Raw genomic sequence first — 14,556 nt, forward strand, 5'->3', positions numbered from 1 at the left:
AAAGCCCATGTTTGGCCCAGATTGTACCCAGGCTGGGGACAAGTGCTTAATGACGTAATCAACAGGCCCATGTTTTAAACAATATTAATTGTTCTGAGATGGTCTTCACAATTAGTTACCATATTCCGTACGTAACGTTTACCTCATTTCTTACCTAAGAACCGCTACACCCTTTTCCTCCAAAAACAACTCAACAACCTTTCACTTCCATGACATAAATGGTTTTTGCTCCTCCCAATTTTCTACCATATTTTGATGTAAAAATTAAAAAAATATATAATTAAATTATTGTAATTCAAGAGAGGATAACATACTATATAAGTATCTGTGTTCCACATCATTAAAAATTCCTTCATCAATTTGTATGCAATAGATTCTCTTGTCACACGAGATGTGTTTTTTTAAAGGTAAATTACAACTATTTCTTTTGAGAATTGAGATAATTATAAATATTTTTTTATTGTTTAAAAAATTAAAAATATCCCCTCAAATAAAAAATAATTATGTAGCCCTTACAAGGTGAGGTAGACGTTACTATTTTATCACTGTTGATTTAAAAAAAAAAGAAAACAAATATTAATATTTGAAAAAATGTAAACAAATTGAGGGTAGGAAAAATAAATAATCCATGAGGAATATTGAGTCATAAAAATAGTTTAGGAAATTCTAAAAAGTATATAAAATTACAATTTATAATCCAAAAGGCACTATAACCAGTTTACTACAAAAATTGAATGAAAACCTAACGTTAGAAAAATATTGAAAATATTTGTAATTTCTCAAACAACGAGAAGGTATTTGTAATTATATTAAACTTTAAGAGATGTGGCTATAAATTATTTATTTATTTTATCTAAATCAAGCTGTAATTTAAAAATAAAATGCATACTACAGACAGAATGATGTAACAATAAAATGAAACAGAACAGGGTTGGTGCATTACAGTGTTTGAGTAAGGTATGTAAGTAGAAAGACTTCTGAAATCCAATTTAGCCACTAACAACATAAGAAAACAAAAGAATGCAAAGATGATATCAAAGACATGGGCACACCATCTGCACACACGTCCCATTTTCATCTTCGACAAGCAAAAAACAATACTTATTTCCCACAATTGATGTTGCTGTCTCACACTTAAACAAACAAGAAGATGCGAATGATTCAACTGGCGTTTTCAGCTATGGATTCATCATCACAATTATGTCAACCTCACTCGCTCACTGCTCTACTCCAAAAAAAAATTCTTACCCGTCAAATCAAATCAAATCAATTACAAAATAAATATAACATAATTTGTTATATGATTGATTATTTTGTTTGAATTATAGACTAATCATACGACAAGCGTATTACACTTATAGTATAATTTAATTGATTCAGATTAAACTAAATTAAAATTTTGCATATGGGTGGTAGAATTCTTTTGGTGTTTGGCCGACCGAAACGCACTATGCAATTTGGGCAAAGCGCATTTCTTGAAGTGCGCCTTATATTTCCTGCTCGCCTTTTCTTGTACCGTTCACATGTGGCGCCGGATGTAGGACCAACTATCTTATTCAGCCCCACTAGGACATTAAATTAAGCATAAGGTAGCTCAGATATGAAAGCATCTTGTCATCATACTACCTCCCAATACAACCTCCCTTTGCAAATTTTTTATTCATCAATTATAATTCATTCGTTTTCGAGCTTGTACCTTGTGCACGCTACATATCTTCATTCTTTTGAAATTATACAGGTTTATCGTCATAGGGTCAGTTTCACAATGCACTCAAATTAGTCAATAAATCAAATAAAGAGATCACAGATGATACAGGAAAGCATAATAATTGATGGATGTATTTTTAGCTCCCACCCAATTGTGTGATCACCAACTGGAACCCGTAAGGTCCGCCATGTGTCTCTTGATCCATGGCTAGGCTTTTGGGTCTTTGGGGTTCGTAGGATTGGCCTACCAGAAAACACGTGGAACGTATTGTATGTGGGATAATTTGAGTAATTTTTTTTGGATTTCTCTATTATACATATTTGCCCTTATCAAATTTTTTCTTGGAATTATTAATTTTTTTTTCTGATTCGACACGTCTCGTTCTATCATAACAAATAAAAATATTTAAAATTTAATGAGATATCAAAAGGGAGGATTAGTAGAGGCTAAACAATCAATTAGCTAAAACGTATGGGATCTAATGATGATTCATCATATCGTTTTAATAAGTAGCATCTATTGTGTTGGTGCTCTCCTATAAACACCCTAAGAATAGACCATTTTTGGCTACTGAAGAATACGTCACATTTAGCTATATTGGATCTTACCCTTGTGCCCTTTGCATATTGAAGCAACATCACTAAGAGAAAGAGGAGCATAGTGAATAGTTACAGGAGAGGTCATTGTAGTCAAACTTGTCCAACAAATGTTTATTTGTCCGCAGACTGTAGCTGGAAAAGAATTGCCAAACAACCTGAAACAGGGGACTCTGTTTTTGCATTATGCATACTATGAAAATGACACCTGAATAATAACTGGGCCACTGTCCTAATTCAAACACAGTTCAATTGTCTGATTGATAGCTTCCTCCACTAAGAATTGACTTTTGCTTCATGGTAGAAAGGTAAAAAACTAGAGCTTATACATGTAATATCTGTCTTCACTTTTGTGGGTGGGCTCTAATCTTGTATTGGTTTCTTGGCATTGACTTAATCTATTTCCTTGGAAGTGCTCCATTAAACTACTCAACCAACATCATATTAAACTATGGAAGTGGGCAAAGAAGGTGTGTTTGTGGATTGAAACTGGAGGGATCATCATAGTTTAAGCTGAACCATGCAAATTCTGGGTCCTGCTAAAATCCCACAATAGGTACCAAAAAGCAGACAGTAGACAAATTTTCAGGGAGACAAAGAGAGTAAAAGTTTAGGTATACCTCCATAACAGGATTCTTTTCCACCTTTTGGGCGTCATATATAGAATACTATGATTGTGTTTCAACAACCCACGGTTCAGAAAAGTGTCTTCACCATTCATCTATAAATAGGGAACAGGTTTTGCAAGACAGGGCACATACATTATCACGATACTTGCAAAGCCTGTAATAGAAAATGGCCAGCAATAATGCCCTGCATGTATTAGTGACTATACTAGCTTTCTCTTACCTTTTTTTCTTCATTGATCTCGCAACTTCAAGTAATTCTTTTAGTCCTTATTGTATGATTAAAGAATGTCTGTCGTTATATGTTTAGGTGGTAAAACCGAGTATCGATACTTATGTGCCGTCTTTTTTCTTTTCGTAACTACAGGGGCTATACTCCTTGACCAAGAAAGTCGACCTATTCCTTCACCAGAAGATACGTTTCAGGTACATTACGATGAAATGGAACGTTAACTATATTTTTCATTTGATTTTCTGATTTAGTCGATTTCTGTTTTTCACACAGATGAGTAAAGCAGAAAATATGAGGGAAATCATGGACATGGTAGAGGATGAGTTCTTTCGCAGCAGGATGGATCTCGAGATTATCAACAGGGACTATCCTGGATCAGGAGCAAACAACCGTCATACGCCAAATCCACCTGTTAAAGACTAAGTTGTTGAAATTCTAAGCAGAAGCAGCTAATGCTGCTTCTGATTTATGTAATAATATGTATAGCACATTTTGCTTCTAATTAAGCCTCCATCCGTGGGGGCCTAATCGACTACTACTAGCTTTCCTGTATTAAATCTATGAGCAAAACCTCGTACTGCATGTATCACTACTTTCTAGGTCTGGTGTTATTTTAATCTACGTTCATGGTCCGAGGTGGATGGAGCCAATACATGTATCTTAAATGCTCTGGTAAGAGGGTGTGAAGATTGTTATATCAGCTTTGTTAGCATCTCAACTCTTGTCTGTCCACATCAATAAAAGTGTTTCAGTTCTAGTTCGATTCCCTTTTTCCTTTTGGATTGCTTTATAGACTATTTAAGCTTTCAATTTGAGGCATGAACCATAAGGATATCAAGACCTAAAAAAGTGAGAAGTCTTGATGGGATTTCAGCTTCTGAGCAGCGAGCTTCTTCATATATCCATCTTCATGGGACAAGAATTCCTTTTACATCGATCCGTTCTCAAGAACATATTGATCAGAGTAGATTTTTGTCCTTATGACCAGCTTAATAACACACTGTAGTTCCAATGCTGAACAACAAATCACAATCAATCAAATTCAGTTCTAAACCATAATCAGGATATGTAAGAGGTAGAATCAGATTATTATTTAAGACAATTCCAGGGAATAGATTCTCGTTATCATTCACTAAGTGTAAACTTCCTTATTTCATTTATGTTAGTCGCTTTGCTCTCCGTGGAATGCATCAATAATAGGATTTGACAGACCAAGATTTATCTACCGAATTTTGACACAATTCATACCATATGACATTGCTGTGAATAGCTTATTATATCATTCCGGGGAAATTGCAGCTATAATCACTCGTACATTTTGTTAAACAATTGCAACATTTTTCATCAGGATAGACGCAATCTCTAAATTTGATTTCGTCGTAGATGGGTGAGTTATCGCACTCATTATGTAGCTAAAATCAAGTTGCTGAAATCTTGAGACTAACTCTGTTCTAGTGACCTCCATGTGTTAGTAAATCTGTGAGGAACAAATCCTGAAACAGCCCTCTAAGACAATTTCAGTCTGCAATGGAGTTTCAGGGTTTCAGAAACCCTCTAAATTCTTACAAGAAACAATATCAGCTGTATGGCAAATCCATGTTCTTGAATCCAATAATGAATCCTATGAAGTTTAGCCTTTTGTGAGAAAGTTAAAAGTGGATCAGGGAATCTAAGATATTGGAATATCTTCTTAATTAATTCAAAGCAATAAAAAGGAATAGGGCCTCATGTGAACCACCCAAACTATCCACAAACATATAAAAACAGCACAGACAATAATGTCTGAGTGGAGGAAGTGGATGTGAGGTGTCAGCCACTTGAAGTACAAACAATACCTGAGATCATCATCATGTTATCTTTTATTCCTTACGACCTGAAACAGCCTTCATTCAGAAAATTCCTCCCTTTGTCAGGCAGTAAGAAGAATGCTAAAAATGTTGATGCAGAAAGCTTCATTGTACAGCAATTTGAATAATGAAGATATTCATTAATGTCCAACAGTTCACATGGTTTCATCAACTTAGTGGGTCACTAGATCAACTTGAAGAAGCATTCAGGCGAAAAATGTTTGGACAAAAATTCTACCTAGTGTAGAAATTGTTGGCACTGTCGCTTTTACATTTTTGACTTAGTAAGGTGGGAAATGAAGCATTACATGAGTTCAGTTAAACGTTTCCAATCCCACTACCTTCTTTGGACATGACACCATTCATAAGCTCATTAGTGCAAGTTTGACCTCGTGTAAAAGTAAATCGAATTTCAAGTTGTCAGCCAGCTATTATGGATAAACTAACTTTATTCCGGTCAGAAATGTTAGTTTACTCGCACCAGTGAGTTATAATTATATCAGAGAAGACTTATCAGTTGTTGTATATTTCTACTAACTTTGGAAACATTTGTAGAAATTGCTTCAAGTTTCACAGATTTTCACATGTAAAATGTGTTAAAGACCAATTATAGATGTTGGGCTAAAGTTCTGAACTGAAACTTACAAATTGAATGATCATTCTTTTCAGTTTTGGTGAAGAATAAAGAATTGCAAAATGGTTAAGCATTAATGAGATGCACTTAAGCAATTTGATTCAATAATTGGGAGCAAGGCTATGTCTTATCCACCAAATGCTATTCATAATTTAAGACAACATTGTTATTTTTAATCCAAATCATCTAGAAGCCTAGCATATTCTAGGAGGCATCATCTGGTAACCAAAACATGGCCTACTATGATCCAAGTGTCTGAAATACTATGCCAGCTCTGTCCTGTTTGTTCAGTGAAATTACGATCCTCATAACATGTAAGAACTCCTGCTGTACAAGAACCGAAACAGTAACCAGCATTCTGCTGAATCTTGGTAATCTATCATCGTGGGACAACATATCCAAATTTAGTTTACATGTTATCGAACAGAATGTCTACTTTTGACATATGCAAGTTTTCCAATTTGAAAAAACATTTCATCTTACTGAAGAGAAGGGAAATTTGAAGACGGATCAATTCATGGCTCATATAATCATAAGGCATCTGCTACGTACTGTAGCCCAGAAAAAACAGTAATGTCGGTCCAAACCAATGAATTTAGTAAATGGTTTCTTTTACATCATTCTCAGCACTTAGCATCCTTCCTAAAATTTTCATGTACTGGCAGACCTACCGTTTCAGAACTACTAGAAAAAACACAAAGAATGTTTTTAAACTTTAATGATGAAGAATAAAGCAGAGTGAAACAGACAATGATTATGGACTCTTGGGATTAAAAAGTTAGATATGTAATCAGAAAATGAAACTTCAGAGTTAACATTCCTTCTTACAGGAAGCTCCTCCCCTGAGAACAGACAAATTGCAGAAGGCTTTTATGATCTTATTTTGTCTTCCTAATCCAAGATGTGGGGTCAAAAGACATATGTGTTCTTCAAGTCATTGAACATCAACATTGACCTTGTCTTACGGGGATAAACCTTCTGTCAAAATTCTGTGAAACTATTATCTAATTCTCCAACTTCAACAAGATGAATATTATCTCTTATTGTAATATATACTGAACCTATATCGTTAACTTATACCTTGATGAATCTTTCTAGTACACGTTCCATGAAAAACCAGATTCTTAGTTGAGTGTTTCACATTTTGCTTCGGATACATAACTTGCAATTCTCTCATCATTGGTTTTCCTAAGCCACCCTCATCGTGCTAGATCACAGGTCAATAATCTAAACGATTTCATCTATCCATCACTTCAGCTATTATCTTTCATGCATGATTCTTTACTTATCAATAAATACCGTTCCTACTTCCGAATAATCTATAATAAAGGTGGAAGCCAATCAGTGACACAATGCTCCCGTCAGTTTCAAAGAGCAATTATTTTCCATTAACGAATTTTCCGGGATAAATTACAATGATTGTTTCGTGGGATAGTGATCCTTTTGTTTCACTTTGCCTGGTTCCTGACGCTATATTCTTCTCACTCTCTATACATGCTTTACGATTTGCTATCTCACCCCACATCCCCTCATGGGACCCTAACAGAATAATAATTGAGAGGCAACTTTGTTTAGGTGACTTTTTGATTCTCTGGACCTTCTGCTACTGACCTTCAAATTCTAAGGGGCTGCAATGCATCATCCTTAGAATCTGCTTTACTTGTTACGGAATATATTAAAGTAAGAAAAGAGCTTCAAGTACAGCAGCTGGTTAAAGGGAAAGCTTCTTCATTTACTCTTCTTTTCTTCTTTCTCATCACTGACTTTTGGGCCATATGTATCATGCATTCGAGTTTCCACTAATAAAAATACCATCACATTCATGTGAACTAGCTCTTTTTTACTTTGCATCTAATGATCTTGTCTAATAAAAATTACTAACAAGTGTAGCGGACCAGGAGAACGTATGGTGCTCTGATGGAAATGCTTTAAGATCAATCATTGGATTTTGATTCCACGATCGGACTCTGTCCGCAACCCAAGAAATCTAAAAGACTGATCCGATCTAGATGACTTTTAGGATTTGTTGTTTGCCATTGTGGCCATCTTTTATTTTCCCTTTCTTTCCCTTCTTCACTTTAAGTGAAAATCAAACTTCATGATATCCACTGTTCAGTTCTATCTAGGCGTTGATCAATGCCTTACGAAATTCATGGAGGGCTTCAAGGTAGTTGCAAGAACGCCCCCTTGTTTTGGTTATATGCTCTCTTTTTCATCTTGCTACTTTTGTGGAAGAAGGAGAGCCATATATGTGACATACATATGCATGGATGTATTTTTGTCAATTCCTTCTGTTAGGAGACTATGATTGAGAAGAAAAGAGATTCTATTACACACAATAAAGTCCAATAAACTTCGTAGTTTATTTTGTCCACAAACTATCGTCTCATAGTATCTTACTACATAGTCTAATACTGTCTGTCCATGGAAAAGAATTAGCTAAGACTGATAATGTCTTTCCAAGAAACATACCTTGTCAATATGGCTTGAATTCCTTTCTATCAACTAGACTATATTATAACCTTAGAGGAGTTTAGCATAATCCAATGCGATTCTTGGACGATTTTAAGGAAAAGAGAAGATGGGCTTTCTCCACATCAGCTTGGTAATAACCTGTGTTGCCTGTTACTGCATAATCTATGGAAGATTGGCACAGTTTCTGGTTTGTTTGTAACATACAGTCTTAATACTTCAAAGATAAACCATAGGTAGGAGATGATAATCTGAGAGAGTCATTATTAGTCATATATCCTACATTATCAACTCTTATCCTTCTAAAAAAGTAGTTGATGATCATACAAAATACTTGCTTGTCCTAAAATCTAACCTAGATTCTTTGATTCCTTTTATCCCTACAAAAACAAAAAGAAGGGGCCAAATCCATCCACACCTCCTCAGAAAGGAAATTTGGGAAAATAAACATTAAGAATTGAAATGTAGCGAAAGAAAAGAGATACTCATTTGGCCATCTACTTCAATCTTTAAAAAGAAACATCCACTAAAGCATCATCATTAATTTAGAAAATTGCACCCCTTACACATCATGGAGGGGACTGCCTAACTTATATGGGAATATCACACACACACACAGACACAGGGAGAGGTGGGAAAACAGCAAAATAAAACAAAACACACACTTTTTCTCTTTTCTCTCCTTTTGAGACTCAAAATTGAAGTGTGTTGCTTTCTCTATTTTTGCTGCATCAGAGATTCTCTCTACCCTTCAAGTCAAAGAAAAAAAGAGATAAAAACTTGGAAGCAGAAATAAAGAAAAGTTTGATATGAAATGGGAAATGGGAGAAAAGGAAGGGCCACAGCTCATGGCATATATTCCCTCCAGCATAACCCCACTTATGTTTCCTGATATGGGGTGAGATCATAGGACAGAGGCTTACAACTCCCCAACTATAAAGAGAATTACCGGCTGCCGCATTCTGAACTACAAGTAAAACCTGTCCTTTCAAATGATACAACCCCCATATACTATATTCTTCTCTCAGAAACAGAAATGGCTTTTCAGAATGTTCACGATAATGAAATGAGCTTGGTTTTGTCCAGTGATGCAAAACCTCGACTGAAATGGACTCAGGAGCTGCATCAGCGGTTTGTCGATGCTGTCAACCAGCTCGGTGGTGCAGAGAGTTGAGTATCAAAGTTTTTTGTTATGATCGATTTTTAATGTGTATTGGACTGTATACATTCTGATACAAGAGATTGTATTTTTTAATACAGAGGCTACACCGAAGTCTTTGATGAGGATCATGGGCATTCATGGACTCACTTTGTACCACCTCAAGAGCCACTTACAGGCAATCCTATTTGTTTCATGTTAAACATCGCTAGATTCTTGTTCACTTTTCTGTTCAGAAGGGTTCTTGAATAGGTTGATGTATTTTTGCTGCAGAAATATAGGCTGGGAAGGAGCCAACAATCACAAATCTATCACCATAGTAAGCCAGAAGGTAACGAGCATTTCTTAACCGTGTTTCATTAAAGTTGAAAATTAATGTGCCCTGATGCATATCTTCCTGAATCCAGATTATGGAGGAAAACAGACGAATCTATTTGCCAGTACGATTTTTGACGAAGCAAAAGAGCCGACTAATGAGTAATAATTGTTAGATGCAGTTACTATGATTTTTTGAATATTTTTGCAGCGAAAATGACAAAGAAGGAATTTTACTGATACAGCTTGTGTTGATCAGAAACTTGCAGATAACTCAGGCTTTGCAAATGCAAATGGAGGTACAGAGGAAACTTCATGAACAAATTGAGGTAAACTATACCAGGCTCATGCAATACCCAACCACTGAACATTGAATAAATTGATCAGCAACTTTATGACCCAAAATCTTTCAGGTGCAAAGGCATTTGCAGCTAAGAATTGAAGCTCAAGGAAAGTATTTACAATCAGTCTTGAGAAAAGCGCAGGAGACACTTTCCGAATACAGTTCTTGCTCCATTGAAGCCGAATGTGCAAAAGCTCAACTTTCTCAATTGGCATCAATGGTTGACTCAGGATGCCCGAGCTCCTCATTCTCTGTTTTAACAGAGAGTGAAAGTTCAATGTTAGAACACGAGAGGAACAAGCTATTTGGTCGCAATGGATGTTCGCACGAGAGTTCCTTAACATCATCGGAGAGTTCATGGAGGCAGGATGAAACTGAACCACAGCACGAAGTTGGTGAGAACTGTAAGCATGAAAATGTAAAGATGAATAATGAAACGGCAAAATCTATTGAGCTCTCACTTATGGAAATGCATCCAGTTGAAAAGGGTCCATCAGAGATTCAAGCTACCAACAATGAAAAGTCTGGAGCACGAAGCAGTAGCCAACAAGTGAACAGGATCAGCTGGTTCAAGGATATTGATTTGAACTGCAAATCCATGACTGACTTCGGGTCAGGTCCAAGAGCAATAGACTTGAACGATAAGGGGTTGGAACTTTTCAATGGGAATTTTTAGACTAGAAACAGCGTGAATAGGTGCTTTTGCATCGTATATAATCTGGAAAACTGATTGGTTCTATAGCTAATATTAATGCTTATAGTAACTATGTAAAATCTTCTCTGTGTGGACCACAATGAACTTCCTGAAGTATATCCATATCGAAAGGCACAATTGTCGCATGTGCATATTCGTCATCTCTCCATGTAATTTCCAAACAAAAATCACTGCCTCATATGTAATAATCTATATAATTTCTTTTGTAGTATGTGACTGTGAGTACGCTTAATTTTTCACGCTCTTGCTACGGTTAAACAATCCTCTTCGGATAATTCGTCCAAGCCAAGGATAGCTATAATGCCCTGAAGCTCTTTATACCGTTGTAAAGTTTGCTTAACTCTGTGCGCATTTTCATAATGTTCCTAACCGACGATCCGAAGTTGAAGCATGATTGAAGTCGAATCTAAAGGATCCACTGCTGGATAGATACCTTTGGCAGCTAATCCTCTTGATAGTACGAATCGAAACTCTTTGCTAGATAAGGTCACTTTCTTTGAATCACGCAACAGGAACAAGTTATAACAGCAAAGTTTTGACCCCAACATCGCTACAAAAAGTATTGAACTTTCCGATCCCCAAACAACATTTATACAGAGAAAAGAACGTTATCCAACCATCATCCTTGCAATTTAGAAAACATAAATTATCCAACAAAAACTTGACTGTTCACACATGTTAGCCCTATCTGAAGGTGACAAACAAAGGAAAAATGTTTCTAGGCCTCCGTTTCTTGATGATGTGATGCAGAATCACTATTCTCACGACTCCCACTCGCACTGGTCTGATTATTTTCAGCGCTTCTCCAATCATAGCTAAGACTAAAGCTCACCCAAATCCGTCTCCTCCTTTCTCCATCATTCTCTCCGCTAGTTCTTTTGCCGGCATCATCGTCTTCATCCGCAGGCATTTCATATCTACAAACAGGGCAGGACCCACGAATTTTCAACCACTTCTCTATACACTCCACATGAAATTTATGCTTACAGGGCATTTCTTTAGCCATATCACCAGTCTCCCATTCCTCCAAGCAAACAACGCACTGTTCATCATCATTTTCACCATTCACAATTTCTACACTTGGCATGGCATCGATTGAGGCCTTCGAGGCAGTTCGTTGACCAACTTCTAAATCTCCAAGCAAGGAATCCAATCCCAGTGATGAGCCACCACTACTTTCCATGACGACCATGCCTCCTGTAAAAGGGTCTATGAAGATGATCCTATCACGTGACTCACGTGCAGTGGTTTGATCTTGTGTTTCTTGAGGTGGGTTTGTGGAACCTTGAAGCGGGTCGGAGGTAGTTAGGCCTAACATGTAAGGCAAAGAGAGTGCGATGTGTCTGATTCTTGAATTAATTAGGGTTTGGAAGAAGGATGATTGCTCTGGGGACCCTGTTTCGGAGGCCATTTCCGAATAAACTTTCCAGCAAAAGAACACACAATGAGTTTATTTCTGCAAGCAAAGAACTGAAAGGAGTAACTGTTGGAAGATCAAACATGAAAGATCTGATTTTTAAGCAAATGGTGGGCGCCAACAGGAAGTTTGTGGAAAGATCTGAAATGATGTACTGACAGATTGCTGTTTTTTCACTTCAACGAGTTACGAAGTTTGGATCATGATTGCCGTCTTTTCCAATAATAAGGGATTCTTGCTCAGGTCGAGGTTTGATTTGGTGGTGACTGCTGAAGAGAATTCTTGGCGAGTCCTACGTTTCGTCTCAGGTGGATCATATCTCAAATCATGATCCTTACACGTAGATTTTGTGGAACTAGAAGCTGAGATTGTCCTAGATTCAGAATCGAGGAGCCATCCAGAATGATCCTACTACTTCTGCGCAATGTCCAACTTTTTCTTTTTTATCCAATAGGTGACTTCTCGAAGAAAGTAGAAAAATATAATGATTATATATCTATACGGAGGCTACACTGCGTTTTGGGAGGGTCGTAATTGTAGGTATTTTTTGTTTTGATGTTTTTAATAATGAAATTGCGATTTGATCAATTATTTTTATACAAGTTTATAAGAATACATAAATATACAATAACCGAAACTATTTATCAATAGGTTTTAATAATTAGTAGTATATATGTTTTTATGTAGGAAATCCTTAGAATATTTTTATAATCTATACATAAGAGTTTACAAAATTAAAAAAGAAGACAGGAAAAGTGAAATATTCTTGTTTTGCTTTTCAAATGTGTCTATACTAGAAATAATAAAAAATAAATCAATTCAATTAATACATTAAGTTTTTTCATTAATTCAACATAAACATGATTTGAGAATTAAAATAAGATTAAGTTATCATAAACAATTTTTTCCTTTTTTTTTACAAGTCATTATAAGAAACATGGAAACAATGAATTATTACAATCCGAGGATAGACAAACTAAACGTTAGCCTTAATAATAATTCAAAATGGAGGGAACTCAATCGTACTACTGCATTTGCCGTGTGGGAGTACTGGACAATCAATGATGTTGGAGGCTGAAGCATCCAGGCACATATACACCTGATATAGTTGCCTGTTCCCTGATTGAATATCCATGTTGCACTCTATCCATGCTTCATAACCACTTCCTCCTTTTATTGCATCTTTTATGGAACTCAAGCTGTATACCCCTCCATTTGGTTCAATCCCTGTCCCAAATTAGTGCATTACTAGAATTCTTGTGAATTTGATTTTTGTTCAGATTCATGGATTACAGGACAAGTAGTGTATTGTAATAGTACTTTTAATTGTTGGACCGTGACATCGACTAATCGTATGATAAGTGTATTTTATTAATCATTAAATGATTGGATTGAGTTCAGATCGAACAAAAAATTTTCTTCAAATTAAAAATAAATTACATCGAGCTCCCATAAAATTTAATATTATTATAAATATCATTGGTTGTTTGAAAATTAACAATATCCTTCATATATCATAAAATTGTGTAACTCTTGGACAGTAAAGTGGAAACGTCAACTTTATCCTAACTGAAACTTTAATTTTTTCATAAAAAAAGATAAAATATTAAAAAAAATTCTAATATTGGACTGACATCACATTAATATAAAAAAGAATGTAAGGATCGATGTTGGGCAGATGTTATTTCAAAAATGATAAATTTTTTATAATGCAAGATCTAAAAAAGCATTTTGAACAATTTAATAAAAAATTTGGATAAAATCTAATGAAAACTGACGTTATGGATCAATTGTTGGATAAATATTATTATAAGAGGTATCGATAAATTATCAAATAATAAAATATATTTAAAATTGTATCAAACTTTAGAGGAACTACCACTAATTTCCCATAAAATTATAGGACAAACCTGCATCTCCTAGGATTTGCAAAAGATTGAGTTGCTGTTTAAGATTTAGAGCGGTTGCAAAGTAGTCGTGTTGGCCAAGAACAGACTGGGAGCAGGTTCCATGTTTGTCCCATTCGTGAGCCCAAAAACTAAGGCTGTCGCTGCTTGGGCACGCCAGAGATGGCCAGTCTGTTTGCATTCTTCTGCTAAGGTCGGAAATTTTGGATGGATCGAACTGGTTTTCCGGGTCACAGTTTGATGGATAGGATCCGTCGTTGTAATTGGGCCAAAGTCCATGGATACTGAAATCCGATGCGGGCTTTCCTGTTTTCGGGTAGCAGCAACTTTGCTTTGAGTCGCAATATGATCCTGGCCACTACATATATACATCCATAACATTTTCAGACATTACATTAATCTGATTATGTCAGAATTTAATATTAATCAAAACCCTAGTTCTCTAGTTCACTACCAGAAACAATATAGTCTAGACAATGTCAACAACCAATTGGTTGAATTGGCACCACTCTCCTCTTCTCAAGGACAGAAAGAAAGGGTCTTGGTTTTCAAATCCAGTTTCTAAATAAAAAAAATAGACAGACA

The 14,556-nt window shown here is 35.8% G+C and overlaps 4 protein-coding genes across 5 annotated transcripts in view; 2 read left to right on the forward strand and 2 right to left on the reverse strand.

Annotated features, from left to right (window-relative positions):
- LOC110011595 lies at window positions 2,998-3,925 on the forward strand. 2 transcript variants are annotated; one of them, XM_020691994.1, is made up of 3 exons: window positions 2,998-3,205; window positions 3,298-3,356; window positions 3,436-3,925. In XM_020691994.1, the coding sequence occupies exons 1-3, from the start codon at window positions 3,100-3,102 to the stop codon at window positions 3,583-3,585; spliced, it is 315 nt and encodes a 104-aa protein (XP_020547653.1). In that variant the 5' UTR covers window positions 2,998-3,099; the 3' UTR covers window positions 3,586-3,925. The 2 variants fall into 2 exon arrangements, with proteins under 2 accessions (XP_020547653.1, XP_020547654.1); XM_020691995.1 differs by having other exon boundaries at window positions 3,012-3,184.
- LOC105156531 (myb family transcription factor PHL8) lies at window positions 8,885-10,800 on the forward strand. The gene is made up of 6 exons (XM_011072688.2): window positions 8,885-9,284; window positions 9,376-9,452; window positions 9,548-9,605; window positions 9,682-9,751; window positions 9,849-9,918; window positions 10,003-10,800. Exons 1-6 carry the CDS (start codon window positions 9,152-9,154, stop codon window positions 10,606-10,608), a joined length of 1,014 nt encoding a protein of 337 aa, XP_011070990.1. The 5' UTR covers window positions 8,885-9,151; the 3' UTR covers window positions 10,609-10,800.
- Window positions 11,195-12,617, reverse strand: LOC105156532 (E3 ubiquitin-protein ligase RING1-like). The gene has a single exon (XM_011072689.2). It carries the CDS (start codon window positions 12,056-12,058, stop codon window positions 11,366-11,368), a length of 693 nt encoding a protein of 230 aa, XP_011070991.1. The 5' UTR covers window positions 12,059-12,617; the 3' UTR covers window positions 11,195-11,365.
- The window catches only part of LOC105156758 (ribonuclease 1-like), a 1,795-nt gene continuing 214 nt past the window's right edge, over window positions 12,976-14,556 (reverse strand). Inside the window, exons 2-3 of the mRNA XM_011072975.2 lie at window positions 13,975-14,329; window positions 12,976-13,291 (exon numbers count right to left, since the gene is read on the reverse strand). Coding sequence (XP_011071277.1) covers window positions 13,065-13,291; window positions 13,975-14,329 — 582 coding nt within the window. The 3' untranslated portion in view covers window positions 12,976-13,064. The remainder of the gene's footprint in view (window positions 13,292-13,974; window positions 14,330-14,556) is intronic.

Source organism: Sesamum indicum, linkage group LG2 (genome assembly GCF_000512975.1).
Source record: "Sesamum indicum cultivar Zhongzhi No. 13 linkage group LG2, S_indicum_v1.0, whole genome shotgun sequence".
NCBI classification, from domain to species: domain Eukaryota; kingdom Viridiplantae; phylum Streptophyta; class Magnoliopsida; order Lamiales; family Pedaliaceae; genus Sesamum; species Sesamum indicum.

What these genes read in the sequence shown, in the direction of transcription:
- LOC105156531 (XM_011072688.2), top strand. Translation starts at nt 9,152, where the DNA reads ATGGCTTTTCAGAATGTTCACGATAATGAAATGAGCTTGGTTTTGTCC. An exon ending in CCAGCTCGGTGGTGCAGAGA is followed by an intron (nt 9,285 to 9,375) that starts GTTGAGTATCAA and finishes TTTTTAATACAG; the next exon opens with AGGCTACACCGAAGTCTTTG. An exon ending in ACCTCAAGAGCCACTTACAG is followed by an intron (nt 9,453 to 9,547) that starts GCAATCCTATTT and finishes TTTTTGCTGCAG; the next exon opens with AAATATAGGCTGGGAAGGAG.
- LOC105156532 (XM_011072689.2), bottom strand. Translation starts at nt 12,058, where the DNA reads ATGGCCTCCGAAACAGGGTCCCCAGAGCAATCATCCTTCTTCCAAACC.
- LOC110011595 (XM_020691994.1), top strand. Translation starts at nt 3,100, where the DNA reads ATGGCCAGCAATAATGCCCTGCATGTATTAGTGACTATACTAGCTTTC. An exon ending in TAATTCTTTTAGTCCTTATT is followed by an intron (nt 3,206 to 3,297) that starts GTATGATTAAAG and finishes TCGTAACTACAG; the next exon opens with GGGCTATACTCCTTGACCAA. An exon ending in CACCAGAAGATACGTTTCAG is followed by an intron (nt 3,357 to 3,435) that starts GTACATTACGAT and finishes TTTTTCACACAG; the next exon opens with ATGAGTAAAGCAGAAAATAT.